The sequence below is a fragment of the Eublepharis macularius genome, chromosome 4, assembly GCF_028583425.1.
Source record: "Eublepharis macularius isolate TG4126 chromosome 4, MPM_Emac_v1.0, whole genome shotgun sequence".
Taxonomy (NCBI): Eukaryota; Metazoa; Chordata; class Lepidosauria; order Squamata; family Eublepharidae; genus Eublepharis; species Eublepharis macularius.
In genome coordinates, this window is record NC_072793.1 from 40,571,633 (window position 1) to 40,599,428 (window position 27,796).

Sequence of the window (27,796 nt, forward strand, 5' to 3'; positions counted from 1 at the left end):
GCCCCGGGTGCAAGCCATACAGCGCATGGTTGCAACCCGGCCGGCCAGGCAAATGGTTCCCCTTTGAAGTTCCAACCACTCCGCCATACAGCCCGAGTGAAGGACTCAACCTAGGGGGTCCCAGTAGCAGTCTGCCCTCTCAGCTGGTCGCCGTGAAGCCCACCAGCCAATCCTGACAGACTGCAATCCCCCTAGTGGGGATATGCCAAGGGTGCTCGCCGGCCCGCTCCCTTTTTTCAACTCTATCCTGCCAAATGATTACCTATTTACGGCTCCACCTATAAACTAACCCCCAACCCAGCACGCAGTGCAAGGTAGGCAAAAAACTCCTCTCCCCATCAGCCAATAAGGGGAATGGAGAAAAAAATCCTACCTGGCCCTGGCAACCAGCGACCGGCTCTCCTGCACTGGTAAAGGGAGGGTGGGTGGGCCGAGCGCACAAGCCTCAACTGCGGGGCTGGAGGGGAAGAGCCGCCTCACCAAGGCTTGGCTCCACCCCTTCAAAAGCCCGCGAACAGGAAGGAGCGGGATAGCCGCTTTCTCCCTCCGGGGCTGCAAACGCGGCCCCCATCCTAAGCAGCCACAGGCTGCCGGCTGGGAGGGCCGAATTGCCCCCCCCAGTCAGGAATAAAGAGGCAGACAAAGTATCTGGGTATTTAAAAGGGCCACTTTATTAAACAATTTAACAAACTGCAAATACGGCAAGGGATCTAACTGCGGTACAGGTCAGGCCCGGTGTCCGCGCCAGGACTGCTGCCCTGACCTGTCTGGGCGAGCCCCGTTGCCCCGGGTGCAAGCCATACAGCGCATGGTTGCAACCCGGCCGGCCAGGCAAATGGTTCCCCTTTGAAGTTCCAACCACTCCGCCATACAGCCCGAGTGAAGGACTCAACCTAGGGGGTCCCAGTAGCAGTCTGCCCTCTCAGCTGGTCGCCGTGAAGCCCACCAGCCAATCCTGACAGACTGCAATCCCCCTAGTGGGGATATGCCAAGGGTGCTCGCCGGCCCGCTCCCTTTTTTCAACTCTATCCTGCCATGGGCAGGGCCAAGCCTCTGCTTAGGCCCTTGCTGCCCACAGGTGGCTTATGGCCATCCTGAGCCCTTGCCGTAAATCTTCGAGAAAAAGTTCGTTACCTGCCTCTGAGAGGTGAACTCCGTCACCCCTGTAGAGGTGGGCAGCAGCAGCCCGTATTCTGGGGTGGGGCAAATAAATCCCCAACCCATTACCCAGAGCTTTTAAAAGAGCACTATTAGCCCTGCGTCTTGCCTCATTCATACCCCGGGCGTCAAGACCTTCACGCCACTTACGACGTGGCAAAATCGCCGACCACAAAATCAGGACACCAGGCCATGCCACGCATATCTGCTGCAAATCCGCCTGTGCCTGCAAGGAAAGGGCCTTGCCCTTGATCAAACCGAGGTCATTCCCACCCAGATGGATGACCAGGATATGAGGAGGGAGCCCCCTCCTTTCCCTGAACAGCAGCGGCATCAACCCAGGCCACCTAAGGCCCCGCCGGCCCTGCCATTCCACCGTGGCCCACTCACTGAGCCCCAGTTGGGACCCCATCTGCGTCCTCTTGGCTTGGTGGGCCGCCCAAAACACCATGCTGTGCCCGCAGATGAGGATCCGAAGCCTCCCACGGCGAGACACAACACCTAAAAGAAAGAACAGCATTAACCACATGCTCAACCTAAGGAAGCGGCCGAATATATGACCGGTACGCGGATGAACGCCAACGCCCAACCTTCTGTATTTCCGGCCCAGGGTAACCCATAGCCGCCGCCGTGGAGGCAGCGCCAATCCTAAAAGAATGCGTTGCAAATCTGACGCCCGAGAAACCCAATTTGCCAAGCGCTCTTCCAGTCACCGCCCAAAATTGATATTTCGTCAGGGGTCTACCATCACTATGACAGAATAGGACCCCCGGGCTCTCTCCCCGGGCTTGCACATACAAACGCAGGGCACGTACAGGGCACAACTCCTGCTCTGCACAAGGACCAAGCGTTATCTCACACCCAAAACCTCTTTGATCAGTTTTGGAACGCCGAACCCTAAGTATGGCTGCCTTGCCTTTAAACTTAAGGTCCTGCATTACCAGCGCTCGCCCCGACGTGTCCCTAGCGGAAAGCGAGACGAGCTCACTCACCCGCAGCGCTCCAAAAAATGCCGTCAAGGCAGCAGCGTGGAAGAGAAGGACCTCAAAACTAGAATGGCAAACATCTTCCCAGACTGAATTTAGTCCCCGGAGAACGGAAGGAGAAATGGGTAATCTATCATCCTTCCGAGCTCCCTTTTCCCGGGACCACCCCTCCAACATTTTCCGTATCCGAAAATCACCAGTGGCTTCAGACAGGCCCCGAGCCCTACTGGCAAAGGCTAAGGCTGCCAGCTGACTCCGAATTGACTTGACTGCCAGACCCTTACCTTTGCGGTCGACACAAAACTGCATAAGGTGAACAGCTGGAATTGGCCATACCTGCCGCAGACCAGCCGCCTGTCTAAAAGCAGCAAACTGTCGCACCGCCCGGTCATAAGCTCTCTGAGTACTGGGGGCGATTGCTAAACGAATGGCCCTGCACGCTTCTGCTCTCCAATCTGCCACAGAAATTGCGGCATCAGAGCCGGCTGCAAATCGGCTTCGGGGGCAAGCTGTCGAAATCGCGCCATCTGCAAGCGAGACAAAGCGTCCGCGATGCAGTTGCTCACCCCTGGGACGTGCTTTGCTCTAAACAGTATATTCAATCGCAAACACTGCAGTGTAAAAACCCTGACTAACCTCATTACCCTGCGTGATTTGGATGAAAGGGAGTTAACAACTTGGACCACAGCCATATTATCGCACCAAAAGTGCACAGAGTGGTTCGCAAGGTCCTTCCCCCACAAACAAACCGCTACAAGGATGGGAATGAACTCAAGGAATGTCAGGTCTCTGGTGAGCCCCTGACCTGCCCACTCCGCAGGCCACTGCTCCGCACACCAGTGCCCACGAAAATATACACCAAAACCAGTAGACCCGGATGCATCTGAAGTAACCTGAAGCTCTGCTTCAAGCAGCACATCCTCTCTCCAAAAAGAGACACCATTAAACGAGCCCAAGAAGTCCTCCCAGACTTGTATATCCGCCCGCATGTCTCTAGTAATACGTATTCTATGATTAGGCTTACTGGCCTTACTCATTGCCTCACACAGGCGTCTAAGAAATGCCCTTCCCGGAGCAACCACACGACAGGCAAAATTCAAATGCCCTACTAGTTGCTGAAGCTCCAAGAGAGAAACTTTACGTTTCCCCTGGAACGATGCCAGACGGGCACGCAAGTCCCGTAGTTTCTCCACAGGCAAACGGGAAGCTTGCTGCCTAGTGTCTAACTCAATGCCCAGAAAGGTCAAAACAGTAACTGGACCCTCTGTCTTTTCATGGGCTAAGGGGACCCCCAGTTCCTCAGCTAGGGCAATAAAGCCCGCTAATAAACGGGCACACTGTCCTGATCCCTCCGGTCCCACGAAAAGGTAATCATCTAAATAATGACAGGCATCAAAGCATCGCAACCGATGCTTCAATGCCCACTCAAGGAACGAGCTAAACCGCTCAAACGAAGCACATGAAATAGAGCAGCCCATAGGGAGCGCCCTATCCATGTAAAACTGACCCTCAAAGGAGAATCCCAGGAGCTCGAAGTCGTCGGGGTGAACCGGTAGAAGGCGAAAAGCCGACTTAATGTCGCACTTCGCCATCTCCGCACCTACCCCACATCGCCGCACCACCTTGACCGCCTGGTCAAATGAAGTGTAGCGCACTGAACAAAGATGCTCTGGAATGGCATCGTTAACCGAGCTACCTCTGGGATAAGACAGGTGGTGGATCAGACGGAACTCACCAGCTGCCTTTTTGGGCACCACACCCAGCGGAGAAACCCGCAAGCAAGGAACTGGGGGGGAGGGAAATGGGCCCAACACCCGGCCCTCCGCACGTTCCTTGGCAATTTTTGCCCGTACCACTTCCTCCATACCCACCACAGACTTCAAGTTGGGGGACATGAAGGGGACCCTATTGCCACGGAACGGAATTCGAAAACCGAACTCAAAACCCTGTAACAAAAACAATGCGTCACTGCGCTTGGGATAACCTTCAAGAAGCTGCCTAAGGACCCTCAGTTTTATTGGGCTGGGTCCCTTTACTAAAAGGCTGCTGGGAGCCACTGCCCCCACCCCCACCGCGCTTGCCCCCTTTTTTGGGCTGCCTGGGGCATGCCGTGAAGGGGTGAGGGCCCCCACAGAAGGGACACTGATGCCGAAAGGAACAAGATTTCCTAGAGCACACCCCTTGAGACCCAAACTCCCAACAGAGCAAGCGGGGTTGAACCGCCTGCCCCGCAGCCGTGCGGGGGCCGGAAGGTGATTGAGATTTGTGGAGCAAGTGCCCGCTATCAGAGCGGTCTCCCAGATTGGGTTTTGCAGGGGACATTACCTGCAGCCACAGCTGCTGGTGAATGCGGTCCCACTGCATAGCTGGGTTGAGGGCCGCCCTCATACGGAACTCCTCGTCATATTGCATCCAGGCTGTGCCCGAGAACTCTGTATAGCCCTTGTAAATAATATCCATATATTGAAAAAGCGGAGCTGCCCGCCAGGGCTGCGCCCGAGCAATGACACCCGCATAAATGAACATTCCAGGCAGCCAATTATGCCAATTCCTATCCACCTTTCTACGCTTCAGCTTTTCTTTATCACGCTCATCTAAATCTTCCTTATCCTTCTTCTCTAGTTCCCTAAAGAGAAGGGTAAAGATGTCTACATATTCACCACGTAGGATTTTCTCCCTAGTGGCTTGAGTTAAATGATCTCCCAAGGGAAGAGCCGTATCGCCAAATGGCAATGCATTAAAGGGGACCATACCATAACTCACCGTCCCAATTTGAGGGTTCCAACCACCCGGGGGATAAGCCTGCCATACTGCAGGCTGCCCAGAAGCCCCATGAGGGACACCCCCATACCAATTAACCTGAGATCCTAAAGACTGTCCATGGCCAGAAGGTGCTGCGGCCCCAAACTGTCCCCAATTATTAGGCTGACTCCATGGTGAATGAACAGTGGCCGTGGCCAAGGCCTGAGAGGATCCAGCCTGAGAACCAAGTGCCTGTGAATGGCCAGGCAGTGTAGAGGGAACTCCTTGAGGCCAAGGCCCCCAAGGCCATGAATAATTCTGTGGTGTGGAAGTGTTCTTACCAGTATCTTCAGCGGATTCAGCCACTGGAGGTTCCACAGCCAATGCAAGCGGCCCACCTTCTTCCGCCCAGGCCTGTTCAGTACCACTGGCTTCTTGGACCTCCAAAACCTCACCAGCCGCCTGGACATCACCGCTCGACGAGCCAGCCGTCACACCTGCAGACTCCTCAAGGGCAGAAAGACGTGTGAGTATATCGCGTCGAAAAGCCGACTTTGTGGCTAGCCGACTGGATTTCTGACGTACTGTCCCCCCTGATGTTGCAGGAGGAACGCTCCTGGCTTTCTCCAGCGCTGCAATGCGTGCCAAAATCTGGGAAATAGGCACACCCCCATCCTCCTCATCTGAGGAAGACAAAGCTGGAACCACACGCTTTGCAGCAGGCTTTTTGGCAGCCTGCTTGCCCTTAGATGGGCCTTTGGCCTTTCCTTTAGGCATCGTGGCTCTAAAACCTACGTATACCTGTACCCAAGGATAAACAGAGGTGGTCTACTATTCCCTTCCTCTGCCAATGAAACCCGGCCTCCCTCCAAGCACTAACCAGGGCTGGCCCCGCTTAGCTTCTGAGGTCTGACAAATTAGATTAGACTGGGCTATGCTGCTTGCCAGGCAAAATGGACACCAAACAGAATGCCGTGTAAAATGGCCACCAGGGGGCTTCCCCTGGGCCAAATATCTATGTCTATATAGATGGCGTTTAATAAAGCCAAATTCAATGCCCAAACAAGTGAGGCTGGCACAATTCCTCACCCCAGCTGCAGCCAGTAATAGCTCTGGAAGAAGCCAAAGCAGCCTATATATAGCTGGCGTTTAAGAATGCCCAAATTCAATGCCCAAACAAGCAAGGCTGGCAAAATTCCTCACCCCAGCTGCAGGCTGCAATAGCGCTGAGATAAAGCTGAAGCAGCCACCTAGCCAACGAAGCCGGGGGGGGGAATAACCCCAACCCCCAACTGCCACAGCTACCACAAACCTTCCCTTGATAAAGCACAACGGGGGAGGAGGGGGTTCCCAGGGCCACTCTCAAAATCTCCCACAGACGCCCAAGAACACCCTCCCCACAACAGCAAACCCAGAGAACAGCGGAACCGCTGCTCTCCGACGCGTTCCCACGCCGTGCGCCTTCCAAAAAAAACAGCCGCAGCCAGCTAAACCGCTCCGATGCTCCGGGCTGCGCACAGCACCGGCTGGCGCCGAGCTGCGCCCCGCCGTGCTAGCCCGCGCCGGGCCAGGCCTCGCCTCGCCGGGCTGGGCCTCGCCTCGCCAGGCTGGGCCTCGCCTCGCCGGGCTGCGCCTCGCCTCGCTGGACCGCGCTCTATTCAAAGGCAGGGGACAGCTGGCTCGGCAGGCTCAGAAGGCAGTAGCTGCTGCCGCCGCCGCCGCCGCCTCTGCTGAAGCCCTGCACAAGGCCGTGCTCCGCTCAAAGGGAAAGAAAGGTAAGCCTCCTTCCTCCCGAGCGCACAAGCCTCAACTGCGGGGCTGGAGGGGAAGAGCCGCCTCACCAAGGCTTGGCTCCACCCCTTCAAAAGCCCGCGAACAGGAAGGAGCGGGATAGCCGCTTTCTCCCTCCGGGGCTGCAAACGCGGCCCCCATCCTAAGCAGCCACAGGCTGCCGGCTGGGAGGGCCGAATTACCACAACACTCGAAAACATGGTCCTGTGTGACTAATCACTCTTACAGCTGCAGAGGAAGAACTGACCACTATGATCCTGGCACAAAAAGTCTCTGTCATTTTTTTAAAAAAATAAAGCATCTTCACATTTTATGTATAAACAAGTTTTTAAGAACTTGGTGTCTTTATCAAACTTTTCACAGAGCTTTGTTTGAGTAGTTCTGCTGTCTTCCATTTTTGCAAGTGCTTCTCTTTTGTTATTTCCTTGTACAGCAGTTCACAATATTGTGGAGGACAGCCAGGACTTACTACACAATAAGAACACCGAGTGGTGGACTTGCTCAGGGATTTCAGTGGGGAAAGTTCCAGCAGTGTTTTTTCTGGGTTTAACCTTTCTGCAGTTATAATACTTAGGATTATTTCTTTTCTAAACAAACAAACAACAACAATAACTATGCACCAAAAGCCTATTTAACCTTTACCAGAAATTCTGATCATTTGCTTTAGTGTGTTTGAAGCCTTGTTGCCTTTGGATATCCAGGGCTCCTTACAATATTTTATAGCTACGAAAGCTACCAATAAACAGGCCCTACACTTGCTAGGCTGGAAACTGTACCTGATTGCCTACAAGATGAGAACATTCAGGATGAAGAAGGTGAACATCAAGCAGATCAAATTCTTGTAGGCCATTGGGCACCCTACCCTGCCCATTCATTGCTAGAAGGAAAGAAATTTTTTAATGCCACCACACTGTTGGTTCCACATCACTTCTGGCAAATACCCCAAAGTGTTGTCTTGTTGCCAGTGTTCCATTGACGTGATGCTCTAGGATTTGGACAAAAAGCTGCAGTGTTCACTGGAAGTAACATGGTGCTCCTCGTGTGGAAATATTTCCTTGCATCCCTGCCCCTAGTGCCGTTTGCCAGCTATCAGCTGACAACTCTACCTACCTCTCTACACTGATCCTATTAACTAATATTAGTTGTCATCTTAGTTGTAAGAGCATGTATGCTTTCTAGCTTAGATATTTTATCATGAGATAATAATTGTTGCTTCATTGTACACAGTTCTAGCATACTTGAACAGTATTGTTTAGTGGTTTCAGCTGGAATAGGACCAGGGACAACTTGGGTGAACTCCTGACTCAGCCATGAAACTCATTGGGTGGCCTTGGACCAATCACTTTTCCTCAGTCTTTTTCTGAGTGTATCTTCTTCACAGGAGAATAAAATAGAGGGAGTGAGAACCATGTATGTTGTCCTGCACCACTTGGATGAAGGGTGGAGAAAACACAATGGGTAAATTGACTATCAGATTTCCAGATGATATTTTTAGGTTATTAAACACGCAAATATTAGACCTTGTTGCTAGATGCTTGACAACTTCCTGAGCTCCAATCCCAGATAACACCAACAAGTCCTTTGGTGGTTTTCTATACATGTCTGGTGAACTGACTTTGTCTTAAGTGGGTCACTATTTGTGCTGACCTAGGCATAGCATCAGTAGTGTATAGCAGTGCCTTTGCATTCACAACTATACAGTACACAACATTCCACCCATCAGGAAGAGTCTGATGCGTATCCCAATTCACATTGGAAACCAAGGGGCATGTATTACTTGAGCATTTCTGTCCCCATGCTCATTCTTACAATTGCATGTCCTCAGCTTTAAATCTGTCTCTCATTAGTAGTGGCCAAGTCAACAGAAGAGGGCACTGACACCACTTTATAATGAACTACACATCCCAATTGTGTGTGGATGTGTTTGCTCCAGAATGCAGAAAATAGCTTTCTAGTACACCACCAACTTAAGCAGTCACCCTTCACCCATGTGCGCTGGTAAAACTTTCAGGCAACAGTATGTTATATAGAAAACATAAAACACACTTTGTACAATGGATCACAGTCTATATTGTTAGCGCCACAGCTACTATGAAATGAATAGAAACAAAAGTAATTTTTCATCAGTTGTCCTAAGAGAAGAAAAAAGTTAAAATAGACTTTCATTTTGAAGATTTGTAATTTTAACAACAAAACTTTTAATTAACATTTACTACAAATCAGGTTTTAAGCTAAACTCCTGTTCACAGCAGTTGAGAATATGGTTCCCATATAAAAATTGGTTTTATGTTGTAAAACAAAACAGAAGTCCAGTGGCATCTTAAAGATTAACAACATTTATTCCATTTATTTATAAATTCATGCTGGAATAAATGTTAATCTTTAAGATTTTATTTTGCTACAAAAGTCTGACACACCTACCCCTCTGGAATTTTGTGTTTCAGACTGGTGGAGGAAGAGGCATCTAAGTTTAGCAGAATAAATTTGTGCCATGACAGAGAGATATACATCCTGATGCTACCTGATCTTGGGGTCAGGTAGCAATTTTCCCCAGGCCAGTTTGGCTAGGGATCCTGAAGGTGTTTTGCCATATTCTGGGCATGAAGCAGGGGACACTGGGAGTGTGGGGAGGTAAGGTAATTGTGAATTTCCTGCATTGTGCAGGGGGTTGGACTAGATGACCCTAGAGGTCCCTTCCAACCCTATGATTCTATGATTCTATGCCATTTGCACTGATGCAGTTTATGCAAGTTCTAAACAAGGTTCCCCTAGATTAGTTCTAGACCTGTCATGGTTAGAGAAAGTCCCAAATCCATAGAGGTCAATCTGAAATCAAGGATGCAGTTTATATTAGCCAGAGGATCTTAGATATTCACACATTACAGCCAGTGCCCAATGCATCCTCCTCCATGCTATAGGGATTTCTGGGCTAACACACCACAGTAGTTAATCCTCTTTGGGAGACTCACTTCTAAGCAGAGGGAAATAAATAAATGAAATGGAGGAGATATCTGATTATCATACATGAGTTGGCCTCCTTCGTTCTCCTCCCTAGCCTTTCACAGACATCACCAGCAACAATGCAAGAGACCGGAAAGGAGAGCAAGCACCCATCCCTCTCCTTTTCAGGCATAAAGAAATCACACTCCATTTCAAGAGCCCGCATTGCCTAGTTCTCTTTGGGCCCAGCACATTGTTCTTGGGAAGGAGGCGTTGTTTGCAATTCAAATGCCTGGAGCTCAGTAAAAACCAATAAACTTAAGTCACTGGAGAATCCTGAACAAGTGAGGCATTCGCACAAATAGGAAGCACTCCCTTCCCCCCCCCATTATTTTTTAGTAGGAGCTGTAGAGGAGCCACTAGATAAGAGAATGAAAAGCTGAGAGCTTTTCACTCAATGAAGTCCAAACAAACATATTCCCCTTAGGTGATGCCTCTATGCAAACACACCCCGAGTGCACACACAGAAGGGGGAGGCAAGCTTCCCATTTACTTAGCTAAGCCAAGGCCTGCTCTTTTTTCTTTCTTTTTTCCATACCTGCTTCCTGCTTCGGCTGGATTTTAACCTGGTAATTCCAAAAGTAATAGTCTGTGTGATAGTTATTAGAACAGAAAGTATTTGTTGAATATAGATCTCAGGAGTTAGCTGTGTTAGTCTGCAGTAGCAAAATAGCAAAGAGTCCAGTAGCTCTTTGTCAGATGCATTTATTTGTTGAATAATTGCTGCTGTTGATTATTTCCTTTGCTGCAAATTTTAAAATGTGAATTTTGCTGGGCTAGTCACAGCTTCTCGCTCTCTCAGCCCCACCCACCTCACAGGGTGTTTTGTTGTGGGGATAATAATGGCATAGTTTGTAAACCACTCTGAGTGGGTGTTAAGTCATCCTGAAAGGCAGTATATAAATAGAATGTTGTTGTTGTTATTATTAATCAGAATTTAATCATAAAATGATCTTCCGCATTTGATGGAGTTGCTGTAAATAATCTGTATGGATCTTTAATTCACAGAGCACATTAAAGATTCATTTAAAAGAAGTTAGTTGTTCTTGTTCGTGTTAGTCATTCAAGGGAAATTGTCCTATACGGAACTGCTTAAAAATAATCATCTATATTAAAATAAAGTCCCCTTTAAAAGCAAAATTCTACCTTATAAGGTTGTTATAAGATTAAAGGATTCTTTGGTGGAAAATACTTGTAACAAATCAACAATCATGTTTAACAAGAGGTTGTCTTTAGGAGGTTGTGCATATACTTATCCATGCCATGTACTATAAAATATTCTCTTTACTTGTCATTTCTTTCTCACTGATGGAATCTTGCTGCAGAGAAAGGTTCCTTTCTTATCCTCTGCAGGATTACACTTGGGAGGGTGGCGCACAAGTCGAGTGGCAGCTGAGGGGCCAGAGGAGGAGGGAGCCCACGATCTCTTCCCCGATCCCCCCTTGACTGATGCTGCAGGGGATGGGGGAGGCGGAGAAAACATTGCTAGGGCCTGTTAAAAAAGTTAAAAAGAGGGATGCGCATGCAAGCCAGGCACATGTGTGATGTTTAAAGGAAGGGAAATGGTGAGAGGAGGGGTTGTAGATTTGTGGGAGGGCTCTTCTGAATCCCAAAAAAAGCCTCCACATGAATTGATATGGTAGGATAATTGCACAGAAAACCTGCATCAAAAATAAACACAGACCAAAATCATCTCACAAAAACGCTTAAAAACCAGGATCATCATGACCCACTTGCGCATGGGAAACGGTGACGTGTTTGGTCATCGTTTCCCCAGTTTGGTGTAGTGGTTAAGAGTGTGGGACTCTAATCTGGAGGACCGGGTTTGATTCCCCACTCCTCCACTGGAAGCCAGCTGGGTGACCTTGACAGCTTCTAGGAGCTCTCTCAGCCCCACCCACCTCACAGGGTGTTTGTTGTTGTGGAGATAATGATGACAAACTTTGTAAACCTCTCTGAGTGGGTGTTAAGTCATCCTGAAGGGCGGTATATAAATTGAATGTTATTATATTATTATTATCATGAGTGAGCTAACCCGCCAGAGTTCAGTTGGCAGGCCGTCCCATTAAGGACGTGTGGATGCAGCCTTAATGCTGTTGGATGAGTTACTGGCCATATCACTCATGTACCATATGCTACAGAATAAGTGTGGCATAGTTTGCAGTGCTATCCTAAGCAGAGTTACCACTTTTTAAAGCTAATTGACTTAATAAGATTTAGCAGGGTACGACTCTGTTCAGGGTAGTTCTTGACAATTATATTAGTCTAAAGGATTTGTGCAGCTCAGGGTGCCATATTCATATGTGTGCAAGTGGTTAAGACTATTAGCTGTATCCCTAAGGGCTGTTGTTTTGGAGTTTGCTCATCTTTACATAGGCTGATTATCTCCCATTTACTCAGCAATTTGACCAGGCAGATCAAACTGATTCTACTTGCACCACAGCTTAATGGCACTGGCCGTAGCAATTGCTCTACACCTTCACAATAGCAGCTTGACACACAATTAGCATGAAGTTTGTTGGCATTTTCAGTAACTGAAAATATATGGTTTTTAAAAAATATATATGATTGTTTTATTCCTTATCCTAGGTCTGATGACTTCTCCTAATGTAAATGTGGAGGAAGGGGTGGGAGTTGCTCTAAAAGTTAAGGCAAAGGAGGAGGAACACAATTTGTGTTGGCTTCTTTGCTAACACAAAAGTTAAACTACAAAAGAAAACATGGTCTAGCAGGAGCTTTGAAGGAGAAAGGCAGTTCACATGCTCTTCCAATAGCTGAGTTGTTAAGACATTCAGCACCATTAATGGGTAATGTACTGTCAGGCTTCATTGTAACCCACCCTTTAATCCCAGGCCTGTCAGAATTGAAGGGAAACTAAAGAGGAGACAGTAGTGCAGCAAATGGATTTCCATTGTCTGCTCCCTTTTCCTCCACCCCCTTTAAAAGAAAGAGTAAGTTCCTTCCTAAAGGAAACCCTGTCCCACATTAGCAAATTCTCTTCCCCCACCCCCTATCTCTACCAGGCTTGGCTAACAATTCTGTCGAATGTTTGGGATGTGTCAACATCTTTCAGCTTTCCCAAGTGAACAGGAAATTCAGATATCAGCACAGCTACATATTATATTTGTGGCTCCAAAATACAGTCACATGTATGTAACAGCCTTATGACAATGAAATGGCATCACTACATGTGTGAAGCTTCCTTCAAATTGATTTTTTAAAAAAAATCTGCATTCACCTCTGTTTGATGGCAGAGGTGGTACAGCACATGTGATTTTGTTCTGCTGTTACATGCACCTGGTCATGTTCTTCAACATGCTCCAGTGCAAGAATATTGTCCCTGCTTTATAACTGGATTTTTTCTGGGGAAACTGGGCTATCTCTAGCGGATATTGCAGTTTTCAGTTTCATCCTCTGACCCACCACCCTCTTGCTTTATTTCATGTTATTATTCATCATACTATATTTGTATTAGTGTATATCTATCTACACATAAGCGCGTACAGACAAAAATATAATAGATACAATATTTGACAAGGTATTATATCATAGCACAATGTCAGTTTTTAGCCACCTAGATTTGAAGACTTAAGCAAGATTATTGTATCAAAATAAAAATAAAAATACAAGAAAATTATTACCAATGATTAAAGTATATAAATATAGTAAGACAATATAACAACAACTACAGCGCTTATATACCACTCTTCTGGACAGATTAGTGCCTCACCCAGAGCAGTGAACAAGTTAGTGTTATTATTATCCCCACAATACAGCTGGGGAGCTGGGGCTGAGAGGAGTGGTTTACCCAAGGCCACCTACTTAGCTCATGGCAGTAGTGGGATTCGAACCAGTAGAATGCTGATTCACAGCCGAACCATTTAACCACTGTGCTACAGCAGCTCTCAATATTAAACATTCTTCACAGGGCCCTACCACTAATAATCCCTGCCCCTCAATCCCATTCAGCCTCCAAAATTCAACTTCAAGATGCTTCCATTGCTTCTCATGGGGGGGGGGGCTTTGCACTTTCCAAGCACCGTCCACTAATTTCTTACTCTCCCTCAATAGATGATTTGTAGGTGGTTTTTAACCCACCCCTCCCTGCTCCCTAACAACCGCAGTGTCCTCACATGAGCTCTGTTCACACATTCAGGGTACCTTGACTGAGCATGTAGTCCCTGTCCCCAACTGCCAACCATTCAGCCAAAGATGTGCACAGAGCCACCCATCTGTAGGCATTTGCAGTATACATCAGAATGGTTGTATACAGTATACTCTAGGTTATAATTTTTGCTGATCACATGAATATCTGGGACAGTAATAGTGCCAGTTTTGCCCTGCACACTTTGCACAACTGACTGGTGCAAATTCACTATTGTAAGGGGCTCATCTCTTACAATAACTGCCCCAATCCTCTCTTCTGCTGTCTTCCTAAACTTTCCAGCGCTAGTATATTGTTGTTGAATCTCTGATCATGAGCAATATATATTTAACAAGAAATGAAAATGCGTCACATACATTGTGATTATGTTTGTTTCTTTCCCCCCTTTTTATCTGGGTGATGGGGTTTGAGATGGGGGAGGCCCCAGAAAACCTTTCTTTCGAACAGTGTGATATGACAAGAGTCATAGCTATGGAGACAAATTTGTTATAATTCCATTGAAGCAATTCGTTGGAGCATATATTTTTAGCCCTCTTTAAGATCCTTATAGATTCCCCATTACCATGTATGTGAAAGTTGGACAGTGAAGAAAGCTGACAGGAAGAAAATTGATTCATTTGAAATGTGGTGCTGGAGGAGAGTTCTGCAGGTACTATGGACAGCCAAAAAGACAAATAAGTGTGTACTAGATCAAATTAAGCCTGAATTCTCCCTAGAAGCTAAAATGACAAAACTTAGTCTATTGTACTTTGGTCACATTATGAGAAGACAAGACTTTCTGGAAAAGTCAATAATGCAGGGAAAATTGGAAGGCAGTAGGAAAAGAGGAAGACCTAAAACAAGATGCTTGACTCAATAAAAGAAGCCATGCTCTCCAGTTTGCAAGATCTGAGCAAGTCTGCTAATGATAGGATGTTTGGGAGGACTTTCATTCATAGGGTTTTATTTTATCTATTTATTTATTTTATCGTATTTATATTCTGCCCTCCCCGCAAGCAGGCTCAGGGCGGATGCCATAGGTCAGAGGTGAGTTGACGGCACATACACACACAACCTGGTACAGTTTATTGTCTGATAATACTGAGCCCACATTAATTTCTATATATTATAATTGCTGATCATCCTAGACAAAAGTGGAGTATGAGTAAATTTGAATCCTGCTCTACCATGGAAGATTGCTGGGTGACCTTGGGCCAGTCACACACTCTCAGCCTAATCTAACTCCCAAGGTTGTTGTGAGGATAAAATGGAGGAGGGAAGAATAATGTATGCCACCCTAAGTACCTTGCAAGAAGGGTTAGAATGTTGTAAGTAGAGATGGGCATGAACCGAAATACGAACCAAAATTAAGCACGAACCAGGCCGGTTCATAGTTTGCGAACCACAGTTCGTCAGATCCCATTTCTGATGAACCACCATGAACTTTTAGGCTGGTTTGTTTGGTTCGTTTTTTGGTTCGTCACTGCAGACAACCTGGTGCCAATCAGTCAGTTTCCTAGGCAACAAGGGATGGACTTCCTGCAGACCTTCTGCTGACCCAGAAGTGAACTTCTGCTGGCCCGGAAGTGACCTTCTGCTGACCTGGAAGTGATGATTTTCTGACCTGGATGTGACATTTTCACGAACCAAAGGAACTGGTTCGCAAACCAGGGGCAGGTTTTTGAAAGTTTGTCGTTTGTGAAATTTGATGAACTATGAACCACATGGTTCGTTTTTTTTCCAGTTCGCGCCCATCTCTAGCTGTAAGCCCCTTTGGGTGCCCATTGGGGAGAAAAGTAGAGTATAAATGGCTTTGATCTAAAAGGCAGGGAACTCAAAGAAGACTTTGAATATTGGACTGTCCTGCTATTTACAGCAAGAAGATGCATGTTTCATTCAAGGTTTATACTGGACAGTCCTGCCGAGAGTGACAGATTATTCAATAAGAAAAAAAAATTAAGTCATCAAGATTCATGAACAGAGTAGTAGAGGAATGAGCAATTTTCACAGGATATTGGATCATTCATCCCTCCAGTTTCTAGCCTGGGAAGATCTGCTGTTTTTAAAAGGCCAAAACAATTGGAGAGCAAGAGAGGAAAGGGGAAGGGGGAAGGATCCCTCTAAAGATAGACCTCTGTGGCAGAGAGGAGGGGTGGGAGAGGAGAATCACAACTGCGGAAAAAGAGAGTCTATTTCACAGCATTTTTTAAAGCTCTAGACAAACAAAAATGCAAGGAAAAGAAAAGACATGCCTTTCTTCACAGTAGGGATCCTAATCTGCGCATGGCCCTCAACTCAGCAAGGCTGCCACGGGCCCTAGGACTTCTCCACACAAAATAAAAGAAGGCATTAAAAAGGAACAAGACAGATGCTGAAGGGTTAAAATGCAAATTCCTTATTTTTTTTTCTTTTTAGGGTAGAAGGGTCAAGGTTTGCTGATTTCGTCTTCCTTCTCCACCCACACCCACCCCAATCCTCCCCACCCTAGTTTTGTTTAGGAGGGGACAGTAGATGCGAGAAGGGCTTTGTGTGGCCCATTCAGCCCTCTGAAAAGGACTGAGCAATCCCAGTGGAGGGAACAAACTTCTGGAGGTCAGTTTGGTCAGCTTAGAATAAATGTGTTGCATTGTTTGTATTAAGGGTAGGCTCTCAGCAGGGAGCCCTGGAGGCACTGCACACAACACCAGGGACTATTTATTCAACACTGAAATATAAGGACTCTACTAGCAAGGAAAATATAAACTGCTGCAGTAAAGAGGAACATATCTTGCCCCCGGGGAGGTACAAATTCCCTTATATTTATAGATCATAAATAAATATAAATGCTTGTGCTTTACCCCAGCGACACATTTTCCAAAAGAATAATTATTACAGAAAGTTAATGCTTTTAAAAGGACATCTCTTGCTCCACAGATAAATGGATCAGGTCATTAAAGGGCCTAAGAGAGAAACAGTTTATTTTACAGTGTTTGAAAACAGGCCTTTGTTTCCATGGCAAATGTACAGGCCCCTTTTGGTTTGCCTCCACCAAACAAGTGTCACAGCCCCCAGGGGGCGTGGGGGGAGCAGGGGGGCTGTCAATGTGAATGGAATGCAGCTTTGGGCGCTTGAAGGCTAGAGACAGGCAAACATGAAATCAAACTGGAAAAGCAACACAAAAGGAGTGAAAGTTACCACTATATCGGTACTGGCTTCCCTACAGTTGTATAGGATAATAGGGCCCCAAAAGAGCGTGCGAGTGTGGTGAGGAAGGTGCAATTCCCAACACCTCATGCATGAGGAAACTTTAGATTGGGATTCTTATTGCCAAAAGATCTGGCTCTGTTTCCTCATCGTCACTTGCTTCCGAATGTGTGTGTAATGTGATGATTTCATTTTACATCATAGCTTGTTTCTGAATGGTCATTTGTTTAGCAAAGCATCCTCAAGCGGAAAGTGCTTTGCCATCCTTATCTCATTTATCACGGCAGCAGTCCTATGAGCTAGGGCTGGGCTATTCCCATTTTTCAGACTCAGCTTCCTCCTTCCCTTCCTCTCTCTTTTTCTTTCACATGAAGAGAGAATTTGGATGGAATTATAATCAATTTCAAGGATGCAGCAACAGCCTTGAGGAGATCTAAATGTCTTGATAGTACATACATTGTATTGTTGGTTTGACATTTAAAGTACATGAGAGGTGACCTTGTATTATGCACAGAAAAATACAAAAATGTGTGGAATACAATACATGTCTATCCAGAGCTGAGGACGGAGCAGGGAGTGATACAAGAGGACCATTGAATGTTCTTTCCTCTGCACCAGCACCGGTCCCCAACTCCAGCATGGCATAGCGGTACTATTCAAGGGCTTTTTGTAAATGAGTGAGCAGGGTAGGCCTGCACCTGAGTGACCAATGCATCTGTTACTGAGATTAAGTGAGCCTAACAGTTCCATCCTAAGCATATCCAGAAATACCTGTGCTGTATGTTGTCTAATGTCAGTCCTAGAAGTGATTATGTTCTGTTTCAGTATTGTCTTCTACTTTGTATTGGATTCTTGCTAATACTATGTCTTTTAAAACTTGTCTCTATTTACCCTATGGCATTTTTTATGGAAATGTCCTTGATACTGTTTGGAAATGTACTTGATACAGATTGTACTAATCTCATACTGTGTAATCCACCTTGAGTCTCAGTGAGAAAGGCGGACTATAAATGATGACGTGTTTATGTTATGTTATACGTTACGTTACGTTACGTTATGTTCCGCCTTTCTCACTGAGACTCAAGGCGGATTACATAGTGTGAGATTTGTACAATTAGCGGCAAGGACAAGGGCAGGCATTTCCACACAGTGTCAAGAACATTTCCGTAAACAATGTCATAGGGTTAATGAATACAGTTTCAAGAATTTTTCCATAAACAATGTCTTGGGGTAAAAGAATATAAGTTTACAAAGATATAGTATTAGCAAGGATCCAGTATGGGGTTGAGGAATTGCTGAAACAGAACATAATCAATTCTAGGACTTACATTGAACAACATAAAGCACAGGTAGGATATAGGAGTACATATTTAAAGCAACAGATCATATGTAAGGCAACATAATGGTGAAATCTATGGTTTGTAACTCATTAGCGAAACATCGGGGATCCCTTTCCTACAATACCACCCTCTTAGCTGAGAAAAAAGGCCTTTTTGAATAATTCAGTTTTGCATTGTTTGCAGAAAGCCAGGAAGGTGGGGGCTCTCCTGACTTCCTCGGGCAGGCCATTCCATAGGGTAGGGGTCACCACAGAGAAAGCCCTGCTGTTGATTTGTATCTGAAGTATGTCAGTGTCATTGAGATGAACGCTTTAGGGATTCACTCTTTTTAAGATAATGAAGAACTGTAAGGCCTCTCCAAGTTAACTACATTTGTTTTGGGTAAATCTATTGCATATATTTCACTTCCATTTTGTACCAGAAAGCAGAAAGAGGAGCGCAAAATAATTGTTTGTTTGTACCCAGTGACTTTCAACACCATCCCTCTCCTCCTCTCCATTATATACTCACAATCACCCTGTGAAGTAGGTTAGGCTTAGAGAGAATGACTTCCATGGCAGTGTGGACATTCAAAACCTGAGTCTCACAGATCTTAGTCTGATGCACTAACATATATGCTACACTGGCAATTCATATGCAATGAAGCATAGCAATGAACAGGGGTCATTTTGTAGAAAAAGAGCTGGAGGAACTCATTTGCATAACTTATTAGCATATGCCATGCCCCTTCCCATCACCAGAAGTGGTTCATTAGCATAACTGATTTGCATGTGCCACACCCCCTGACATCACCTATCCTGGCTGTTTTGGACCCAATCCTGGCCATTCAGGGCTGAAATTGGGCCCAAAATGGCAAAAAGGGGCTGAAATGGCCAAAAAGGGGCCCAAAATGGTTAGGATTGGGCCACTGCTGAGTGGGAAAGTGATCCACCACCCGTCAGAGGCCCGATCTGGGCCATTTTGGCCCTAATCCAGGCTGAAACAGGCCCAAAATGGCCAAGAGTCAGGTGGGCGGGACCATCTGACATGTGACCTCTTTGGGGAACTGCCGGAACTGCGTTCCTGTGCGTTCCCCCTCGAAATGAGCCCTGGCAATGAGGATAGTTCAGTCTTTATACTGGAGGTGACAGATTACTAAAAGACCTTTCCCCAAATTTTAAATTTCAAAATCCTAAACAAAATGACTGTGATTTCCATTAATTTAGTCTGTATAATCCTTTGTGGCTCACTAAATTCTATACTTCCGAGTTTGTATCTACCTGGTTTAACATCACCAAGTGGCGGCAATGGTGGTATTGCTCATAATTTCTATAATTTCACTTGCTGGGGAAGATATGCCTTTTTGAGGGACTCTTCACCTCTGCACAGAGCCAATAGTGTAGCTGGATCAAGGAAAGGGATTAATTTTGGGCCGGACTGTGGCTTGAAAACTCAACCTAGGCAAGCAGGAAGTGAGTAGACAAGAGGCCACATAGGAAACAGGGCTAATAAAAAGGCTTGGGAAAGATGCTATAACAACAAAGCAGAGCTGGTGGCTCATGGACTGAGACACAGAAGACAGGGAAGCCAAGAAAACTCAAATATAAGCTCTTATGCAGCCTGTCAGTGACTTTCTGCTTCCTTTATGGGGGCTTCTGAGAAGCTCAAGGAGCCAAGGAAAGTTCAGTAGGTTTCCGGCAAGCTTGTACAACAACAACAACAACTGTGCTTATATATACTACTCTTCTAGACATATCAGTGCCCCAGAGAGGTGAACAAAATCAGTGTTATTATTATCCCCACAAATGAGCTGGAAAGCTGGGGCTGAGAGGAGAGGCTTGTCCAAGGCTACCTGCTAAGCTCATGGCAATAGTGGGATTCGAACCAGCAGAGTGCTGATTTGCAGCCCCCTAGCCACTATGCTACAGCCGTTCTCCAAGGCAAGGTAGATTTGAGAAGATATACTTGAGAGTTGTTCTTCGGGTGTGGCACAATCCTTGCTCCGAAATGATGAGGCAGTTTACAACTTCTTTGCACAGAATGGAGCAAAGTAGTCTCTGTCCCCTTATGATCTTTAAAGATCTTTGGTAATCTCTGTCCCCTTGGTCCTGATAGCAAATAATCCCACAGGCTCAGACCACACAGGACACTGGCAATGCAGCTATGTATTTAAACCCAGATCTGGTTCACAGATGACATAGGAAGTGGAAGGTGAAAATTCTGTTTTTTTTTTTTTAAAGGCTACATGTAAAGGAGGTGCTAAACTCTCTTCCTCCTTCAAGGCTTGCCTCCCAACAGTCTTTTCACTGTCAACATTTCCCCTGCAAGGAAAAGGAACTTCACACAGACTCTGACCATATGCCCTTTCCCCCCTTGAACTGGTCCTCCACTTTCTATGTGATATAAGAAATCTGGTTTTAAACACACAGATTTGCCGGCGTTATGGGTAGTAAAGAGCATCTGAATACAATCTCAGGCTGCTTTGATGTTTGTGTGTCCTGGCTGTATTAAGGAGAGCCTTGTCTGAACCCTTCACTGTTTCGTTTATGGCAGGACCCTGGAAGCCTCTTCCCATTGTCCGCTGTGTTTCCCCATCATCTGTTCTTTTCTACAAATGCCACAGTCCTGACTGTAATTAGTTTCATCACTTCCTGCGGGGAGGAGCTCTTGCTTTGTATTGCTATTGCCCAGAGACAATGGAGTCTTTCAAAATTAAAGTATCCACCCCCAGAGCAGAGCCTACCTGGCCTCCCAATGAAGGCAGGACTAGTGGGTTAATAGTCATTACCATTTGAATGAGGGCGATTATCCCATTGAAAAGCTCTTAAGTGGTGTTAATTGCTGGCATTGGCCACGAGAGTTGGCAAAATTAACCACCGAAGAATGGAATTAAATCTCTAAAAAATTGTAAGACTTGCTCGTAGAAAATATATTCAGTGTACTGATGTGAAGATGCGGAATAAGATGCTATGTGGTAGCACTGACAGCAATGGCTCAGCGCTACAGAGGATCAAATGTTATCATTATTATTAGTGTTACAAGACAGCCAGCAGTATTATGCTACCATGAAGAAATGACCTTTTGAGTTATATTGGTGACATCATCTACAAAATAAGGCACACCTCTAATTAGGGCTGTGTAGCCTCAGAATGGAATATAGCATCCTGCATACAGTTCACATTCTAAAGGGGAGGAATAACAATGAGGTCTACTGCCTGTCTTCTGTGCTATGTCCTGAGGGCCTTTTTAGCCTACCGGAAAAGGATAAAGGCAATGGTAATCTACCTCTACACAACAAGCCTCTACCCAACTATTTTGAATTATTGTTTTGTTGTAGGATTGTGTAATTTTCAGGGAGCAGACCCATGTAAGTCTGTCCTGTTTCTCAGAAGGCAGCTGTAAAAGTATAGGCCATTCGTTGTTTGGTACTAAATTTATATAACTGAGAATGACCAAATCCCACCAAGAACACCTGCAGCTAGGGTTGCCAGATGGCCTCCTCCTAAAAAAAACAGATGGGGGCCCTGGCACTCACCTGTGGTTTCCCCTGACCCCAGCATGATGACATCACTTGCAGGCTGCTTCACACAGGACACTGAATGAGCAGGCCAGATGCCCATCAGCTTCCCCAGCATGCAGGCATCCAAGTGGGTTCGCCAGCTGCTTCCCCAGCATGCAGGAAGACAGGTGGGCTGGAAGTAGGGGGGAGGTGGAGGTGCTGGCAGTGGCACAGGAGGCTGGGTGGGACAGTGGGCCCCTCCCCTGGGAATCTGGGCAGCTTGGAAGCAGGGGGAGGGGAAGGATGAGGAGGTGCAGGAAGGCCTGCCGGTGCTGCCTCCAGCTCCTGCACCCCAATATCCAGCTGCTCATCCTCCATGCAGAAAAAAACCCCATATGTCCAGGATTGTAACATTTTCCTCCAGACAGTCCAATAAAATACAGACTCTCAGGGGAAAACCAGACACCCAGCAACCCTACATGCAGCTCCCCCTCTACCACCCTCTGCCACTTAGACTGTAATCTGATGCCGGTGAGGCCAGATCTTCAGGATATAGGAATGGGGACAATTTCTGCAGGCATCCAAAATAATGTCCCTTTAAAATTTAAAGAGGCATTATTTTTGATGGGAGACAGACCTGGTCTCCAGTGTCCAAAGGCCAGGAGTAAAGCCATGTCCCTTTAAAGTTTAAAACAGAGGGTCTCCAGCCTTTTTGAACTTGTAGGAACTTTTTGGATTTTGGGAGAGGTGTTGAGCACTACCCTAAAATGGTTACCACAATAGGTGGAACCAAACCCAAAATGGGTGCCACAGGAGAAGGTGTCAAATGAAATGGCTTTCTTTGTAGCTATATCAGTCTGCTTCTCCAGTAATAATGATGGGGCCAGTATAACCCCTAGGCTCTTAATTGAGTCAGTGAAGCTCAGCTGGACCCCCTCAAATGTGGGAAGTACAATGTCCTTCAAGATCCCAGCCTTCCCAACTAGCATTACCTTTGTCTTGTCAAGATTCAGTTTCAGCTTGTTCATCCTTAGCCCATGAACACTTCTATTAATATATTAAAAGTCTTTGGTTAGGCAAATCAGTGCTTCAGGTGGGTTGGTGTATCAGCTGGCCCCATCCATGTAGATACAGTATACATCATAACAGGGCTTTTTTCTGGGAAAAGATGTGGTGGAACTCAGTGGGTTGCCCTCGAGAGAAAATCATCACATGGCCAGTGGCCCCGCCCCCTGATCTCCAGACAGAGTGGAGTTCAGATTGCCCTACGCACCGCTCAGCGGCGCAGAGGGCAATCTCAACTCCCCTCTGTCTGGAGATCAGGGGGCGGGGCCACCGGCCATGTGACCATTTTCAAGAGTTTCCGGAACTCCGTTCCACCACGTTCCTGCTGAAAAAAAGCCCTGCATTATAATATTAATAGCCACCCAATCAATGTTGCAAGACTGTAGTCATTACATAATAAATAATTTTAAGCTGATTGTGAAACATCTAAATGGAGAGCAACATGTACAATTTATATATTTTTATCCATAACATACTGCAGTCCTTTACTTCATCTATAAATAAAGCTTGGGCAATTCAGCTATGAAATATATGACATCTTCATAATATTTAGAATTGTGGGTTTCTTTCTATTCCATAAATAATACAAATAATATTACTCTTCTATCTCCCCCACCCAATGAGTACACATCTAACAAATTAGCGAGTGTTTCTCATAAACTTTAAGTAACATCCTTTAAAATCTATGGTTTTATAGCCCTAGCTTTGTTGCAAAGCAATAATGTCAAGGTTGCATCATGAAACCATATTGCAACTTCATAGAAAATTACCCCTTTTCTTTTTAATGACATTCTATGGCCTTCAGCTCCTAAAAGCTCAGGAGGAATTCAAGGCTGATCTTGTATACATGCCATTGAGTCACTTCTTTGCACAGCTTCCTGACCTCTAAATGGAAGCCATTGACCTTAGAAAGGCTCCATACTTTTCAGATGCTACATCTATGTCTTTCAAAGGAGATTTCTGTTCTTTGGTGCCCAAGCACAGCCCCTTTTCATTTCCTTGACTCAAATGACAATCAAAGCCGTAAAGAATCAAAACACTCATCAATTGTTATTGTATTTATCAAGGGTCTAGTTTTATGGCCTGAGCCATTCAGTATAGTTTTTAAAAGGTGTCTGTGCAGTAGTCCTGCTTAGATAAGCCACTGACTTCGGTAGAATCACTTCTGTTTTAAATTGTCCAGGTAAACTATGCAAGATGGCAGACAACTCATTCCTGTCCATATTTACTTGGAAGCTGGTCCTGTTGCTTCCAGTGACCTTTATTTAGGATTATAGATTTACACGGCAATTCCTGTGCATCCTTGGACATACGTCCTGCTGTATTTAGTGTCCTCAATTCTGACTAAACCTGCATAGGATTGGAGCGGTGTTATGATCTAAACTTTCTGGTAGGTGTGTCTGAAAGGATGAACTTTTGTACAGTGAGCCAAGTTGATGGGGGAAGAAAAAGCAGCGTCACAAAAGGAAAGATCTTCAAGAGGAATACTACCAATGGATGCTGTCGATAGACTTGAAGAGAATGACAAGAAACTAATGTTGGATACAAAAGAAGAAACAGCTGAAGAGGCTGCTAATGTCTGAGGTGACTGAGTTGGGAAAAGAGGTAAGGGGACGTAGAGACCAGGGAGGTGAATGAGATCAAGCGGGACAAGGCAGTGGATCACTCTTGTCTGTAATAGACTTCAAGAAAGCACATTTATAGTTGGGTGGAACATGAAATGAGATCAGAGCCATGCCAAAGGGGTGAACAGGCATAACCCTTCCATCTTTGCTTGGCTTCACAGATAAAAACTGCACCCTTACTCTTGTTAGCCCTTTAAAAGATTAGTGTTGATAACAGCAGGGAGACAATTTGGATCAGTGAAGCCATACATGGTAGAAGGGATTAAAGACCTTCTCCCCACCCTATGCAACCCTAAAATCAGCCCCACTACTGCAGCTGTAACTACAAGAGCTTTTGAAGATGAACTATGATCCATGATCTCCATTTCATCCAATCTGACCCTCAGGCAGACACAATGAATGATTTATTTTAAAAAAAATCAGTGCACAAGAATATCCCTGGTGATTTTTAAAAAATTGATCAGAGGGACAATTTTTGTATTGCTCGGATACTGCAACACGTTAGTTATATCATGGTTTCAAAGTCCACCTTTGTGTAGATGGACTTAAGATATGTATGGTTGTTACACATCTAATAGTGATATCTCAAAGAAAACAAATATGATGGTAAATAGTTGCAGTTACCTAAAATGAACCAACCCTTCATGCACACACACTCCATCCCATGAAGTATTCACATCACATCTACCATTGCTGCCAAGTATAACGTTGGTATCATAAACCTGAAAGGTGGTGTACTTCCATTTTGGGGATTCTGCTGTGGTTGCTTTTGGCTGAAGCAAGCCAAGCTGCTGAGCATGCAGTATTAGAGACAGCTCCATTATTCTGGTGGTTGTACTCATTGTAGGAATCCCAGACCCAGTGGTCATGTACCAGGGCCTAATTTGGCCAAACTGCCTTCCCTTGGCCTCAGACAGAGAGGGATAGGGTCAAGTACTGTCCTGTTCCACCTCTCCTCTAACTGTATTCCTTTCTGAGTTGGGATCCACAGCTGGTGTGTTCTCACTCCCTCAAATCTTTTGAAGGCCCTAGCCAGACTTGGGGTATGTTCAGGGGCCTCCCTCTACACAGAAGCCCTATAGGGGCATGGCCCAATCTGTGAGGGACCAATAGGGCCTCATAAACAATTTCTGCCTCGCTGTTCATGAGATCTAGTGTGGTGCAGTGGCTAGAGTGATGGAGCAGGATATGGGCAACCGAGGTTGGCTTTCCCTGCTCTACCATAGAAGCTTGCTTGGGCCCGTCACATACACTCAGTCTAACTTACCTCACAGAATTGTTGTGAGGGAGAAAATGGAGGCCAAGAGAATGATGTAAGCCTATTTGGGTTCCCATTGGGATATAAAGTAAAATAAAATAAATAAAAACAAAATACTCTCCTTTCCCACCCCTAGGATGGAGCTTTCCAACAGCTGATTGTCGGACAGCTGGCTGTCAAAGGGCCAGCTGTCAGTGAGTGCCTGACACTTAAAGGGCCAGATGCCGTTGATCAGCTAGCTGGTATGCAGCTCTTTGTAAGGGGCATCAGTTACCCCACTGGGCTTTGTGGATTCTGGGCTTGTGAGAAGCTGAGGAGAGGAGTATCGTGTTGTCTCCCCCCCCCCATACTCTCCTATCATCCTTGACCTTATTTATTTATTTAAAGTATTTATTGACCACCTTTCCATTAAAAAATGCAATGAAATGTAGACAAAATGTATTCTTGTGTTGTGGCTGCTTTGAAGAAGTTTGGCAGTTCTTCCTATTTCTTTCTCTCTATGTTCAGAGGAAGGAGACCCCTTTTACCACATTTCTTTTAAAGTAGTTAGGATTTGAACCTGAAGGATGAAGAAGATAAGAGTAATGGTAGGCAGATTAGCCACTGCATCATATGAATATTTGTTTTCTTTATCAATACCCCTCTTTTCTCCTCAATGGGGACTCCAAGTGGCTCCTCCCCTCCATTTTATCCTCACAACAACCCTGTGAGATATAACGGTTAGGCTGAAAACATGTGACCGGCCCAAGGTAACTCACTGAGATTCCATGGCACAGCAAGGATTTGATCCTGAGTTCCCAAGATCCTAGTCCAATACGCTAACGCCTGCACCTATATCCATCTCAGCAACTCAGTGACTTCAGTTGGTTTCTGTACATTGAGATTCAACCATCGCTACTTTCGTATAATACAAAATCCAGCATAAATGTTGTATGATAAAAGCACTAAATCTGGAAGCAGGACAATGGATATTTCCCAAAATCCACATCTCAAAATTCAGCTAAAAATGGAAGCTTTGTTTCCCAGATTTGAATTTTACCATCCATAGCTGTCAGTCCATCAAAAGCAAAATGTTAAACACAAAAAGATGAACCCATGAACAAAAAGATAATATACTGTGAATATGGGAAACTCTCATGCGTGGTCTTTGAAAAATATTCAGAGAAACATAGTTTGGGCCAACCAAGTTTCGGCTGTAGTCCTAAATATTCATGCTAGGGAGTAAATCCATTGAGCTCAATTAGACTTATTGCTGAATAAACATGCCAAGGATTTCCTTCCCTAAAGTTTTCCTGGGTAAATGCTGACATTGGCAACACAAAGTGAATTTGAGTAACTGAAGTTCCAATAATGTGGATTCTAATCTAATCCAATCTGTTTAAATCTTTGCAGATTCTTATTTTAGAAGTCTAAAATACCAGGTTTTGAAAGCAAGCCTCATATTCTTAAAAAAAATCCATGATGGAATAAAATGAAAAACTGGCAGAGCTGCCCACCTCAACCCATCCTTGTAGTTAATCAACCTAAATCTTCAGTGAGGATGGAAATGCTTTTATTCTGGCCTTGATTTATAGACCGGGTTCTCCTTTGTAGAAGTCTGCACACTCAGATTGCAACCAGAATGGGCGCGTCTCAGTAAAATGAAATTAGCCTCTCTCTCAGGGGACCTAGAGCTACATCTAGAATTCTAGATTCAGGACTTTAAGCCAGAAAAATTTAAATATATTTGGACATAGCTGCAATAAACATCCAATCTTATGATTTGTGCCAGCATTCCAGCCTCCTCAGGTCTACGCAGAGCATCCCTGCGCATGCTCGTGAGTCCCTGCTGACATTACTTCCGGTTAAAAATCAGAAGCTACTCGGTCTCAGAAGGGCCAAAATTGGCCCCAAACATGGCATTTTTGCTCTGTTTGGGGCTGATTTGGACCAGCTGAGACCCCCATAGCTTCCAATTTTAACTGGAAGTGCATCTTCAGGGACTCTGGAGTGCACACATGCGCCTTTTCACCACCTGCTCTGGTGG

The 27,796-nt window shown here is 45.6% G+C and overlaps 1 protein-coding gene across 1 annotated transcript; it reads right to left on the reverse strand.

The window, feature by feature from the left end:
* Positions 1-1,078: 1,078 nt before the first annotated feature.
* LOC129326975 (uncharacterized) lies at positions 1,079-6,146 on the reverse strand. The gene is made up of 2 exons (XM_054975323.1): positions 5,228-6,146; positions 1,079-2,671 (listed from the first exon to the last, which is right to left on the reverse strand). Exons 1-2 carry the CDS (start codon positions 5,661-5,663, stop codon positions 1,695-1,697), a joined length of 1,413 nt encoding a protein of 470 aa, XP_054831298.1. The 5' UTR covers positions 5,664-6,146; the 3' UTR covers positions 1,079-1,694.
* Between the last annotated feature and the right edge of the window lie 21,650 nt (positions 6,147-27,796).

Bases quoted from the DNA above. Each gene is read 5' to 3' on its own strand.
- LOC129326975 (XM_054975323.1), bottom strand. From the start codon at position 5,663: ATGCCTAAAGGAAAGGCCAAAGGCCCATCTAAGGGCAAGCAGGCTGCC. The intron at 2,672-5,227 runs GTAAGAACACTT...TCTCGCTTGCAG, and splicing joins TGAATCCGCTGAAGATACTG to ATGGCGCGATTTCGACAGCT.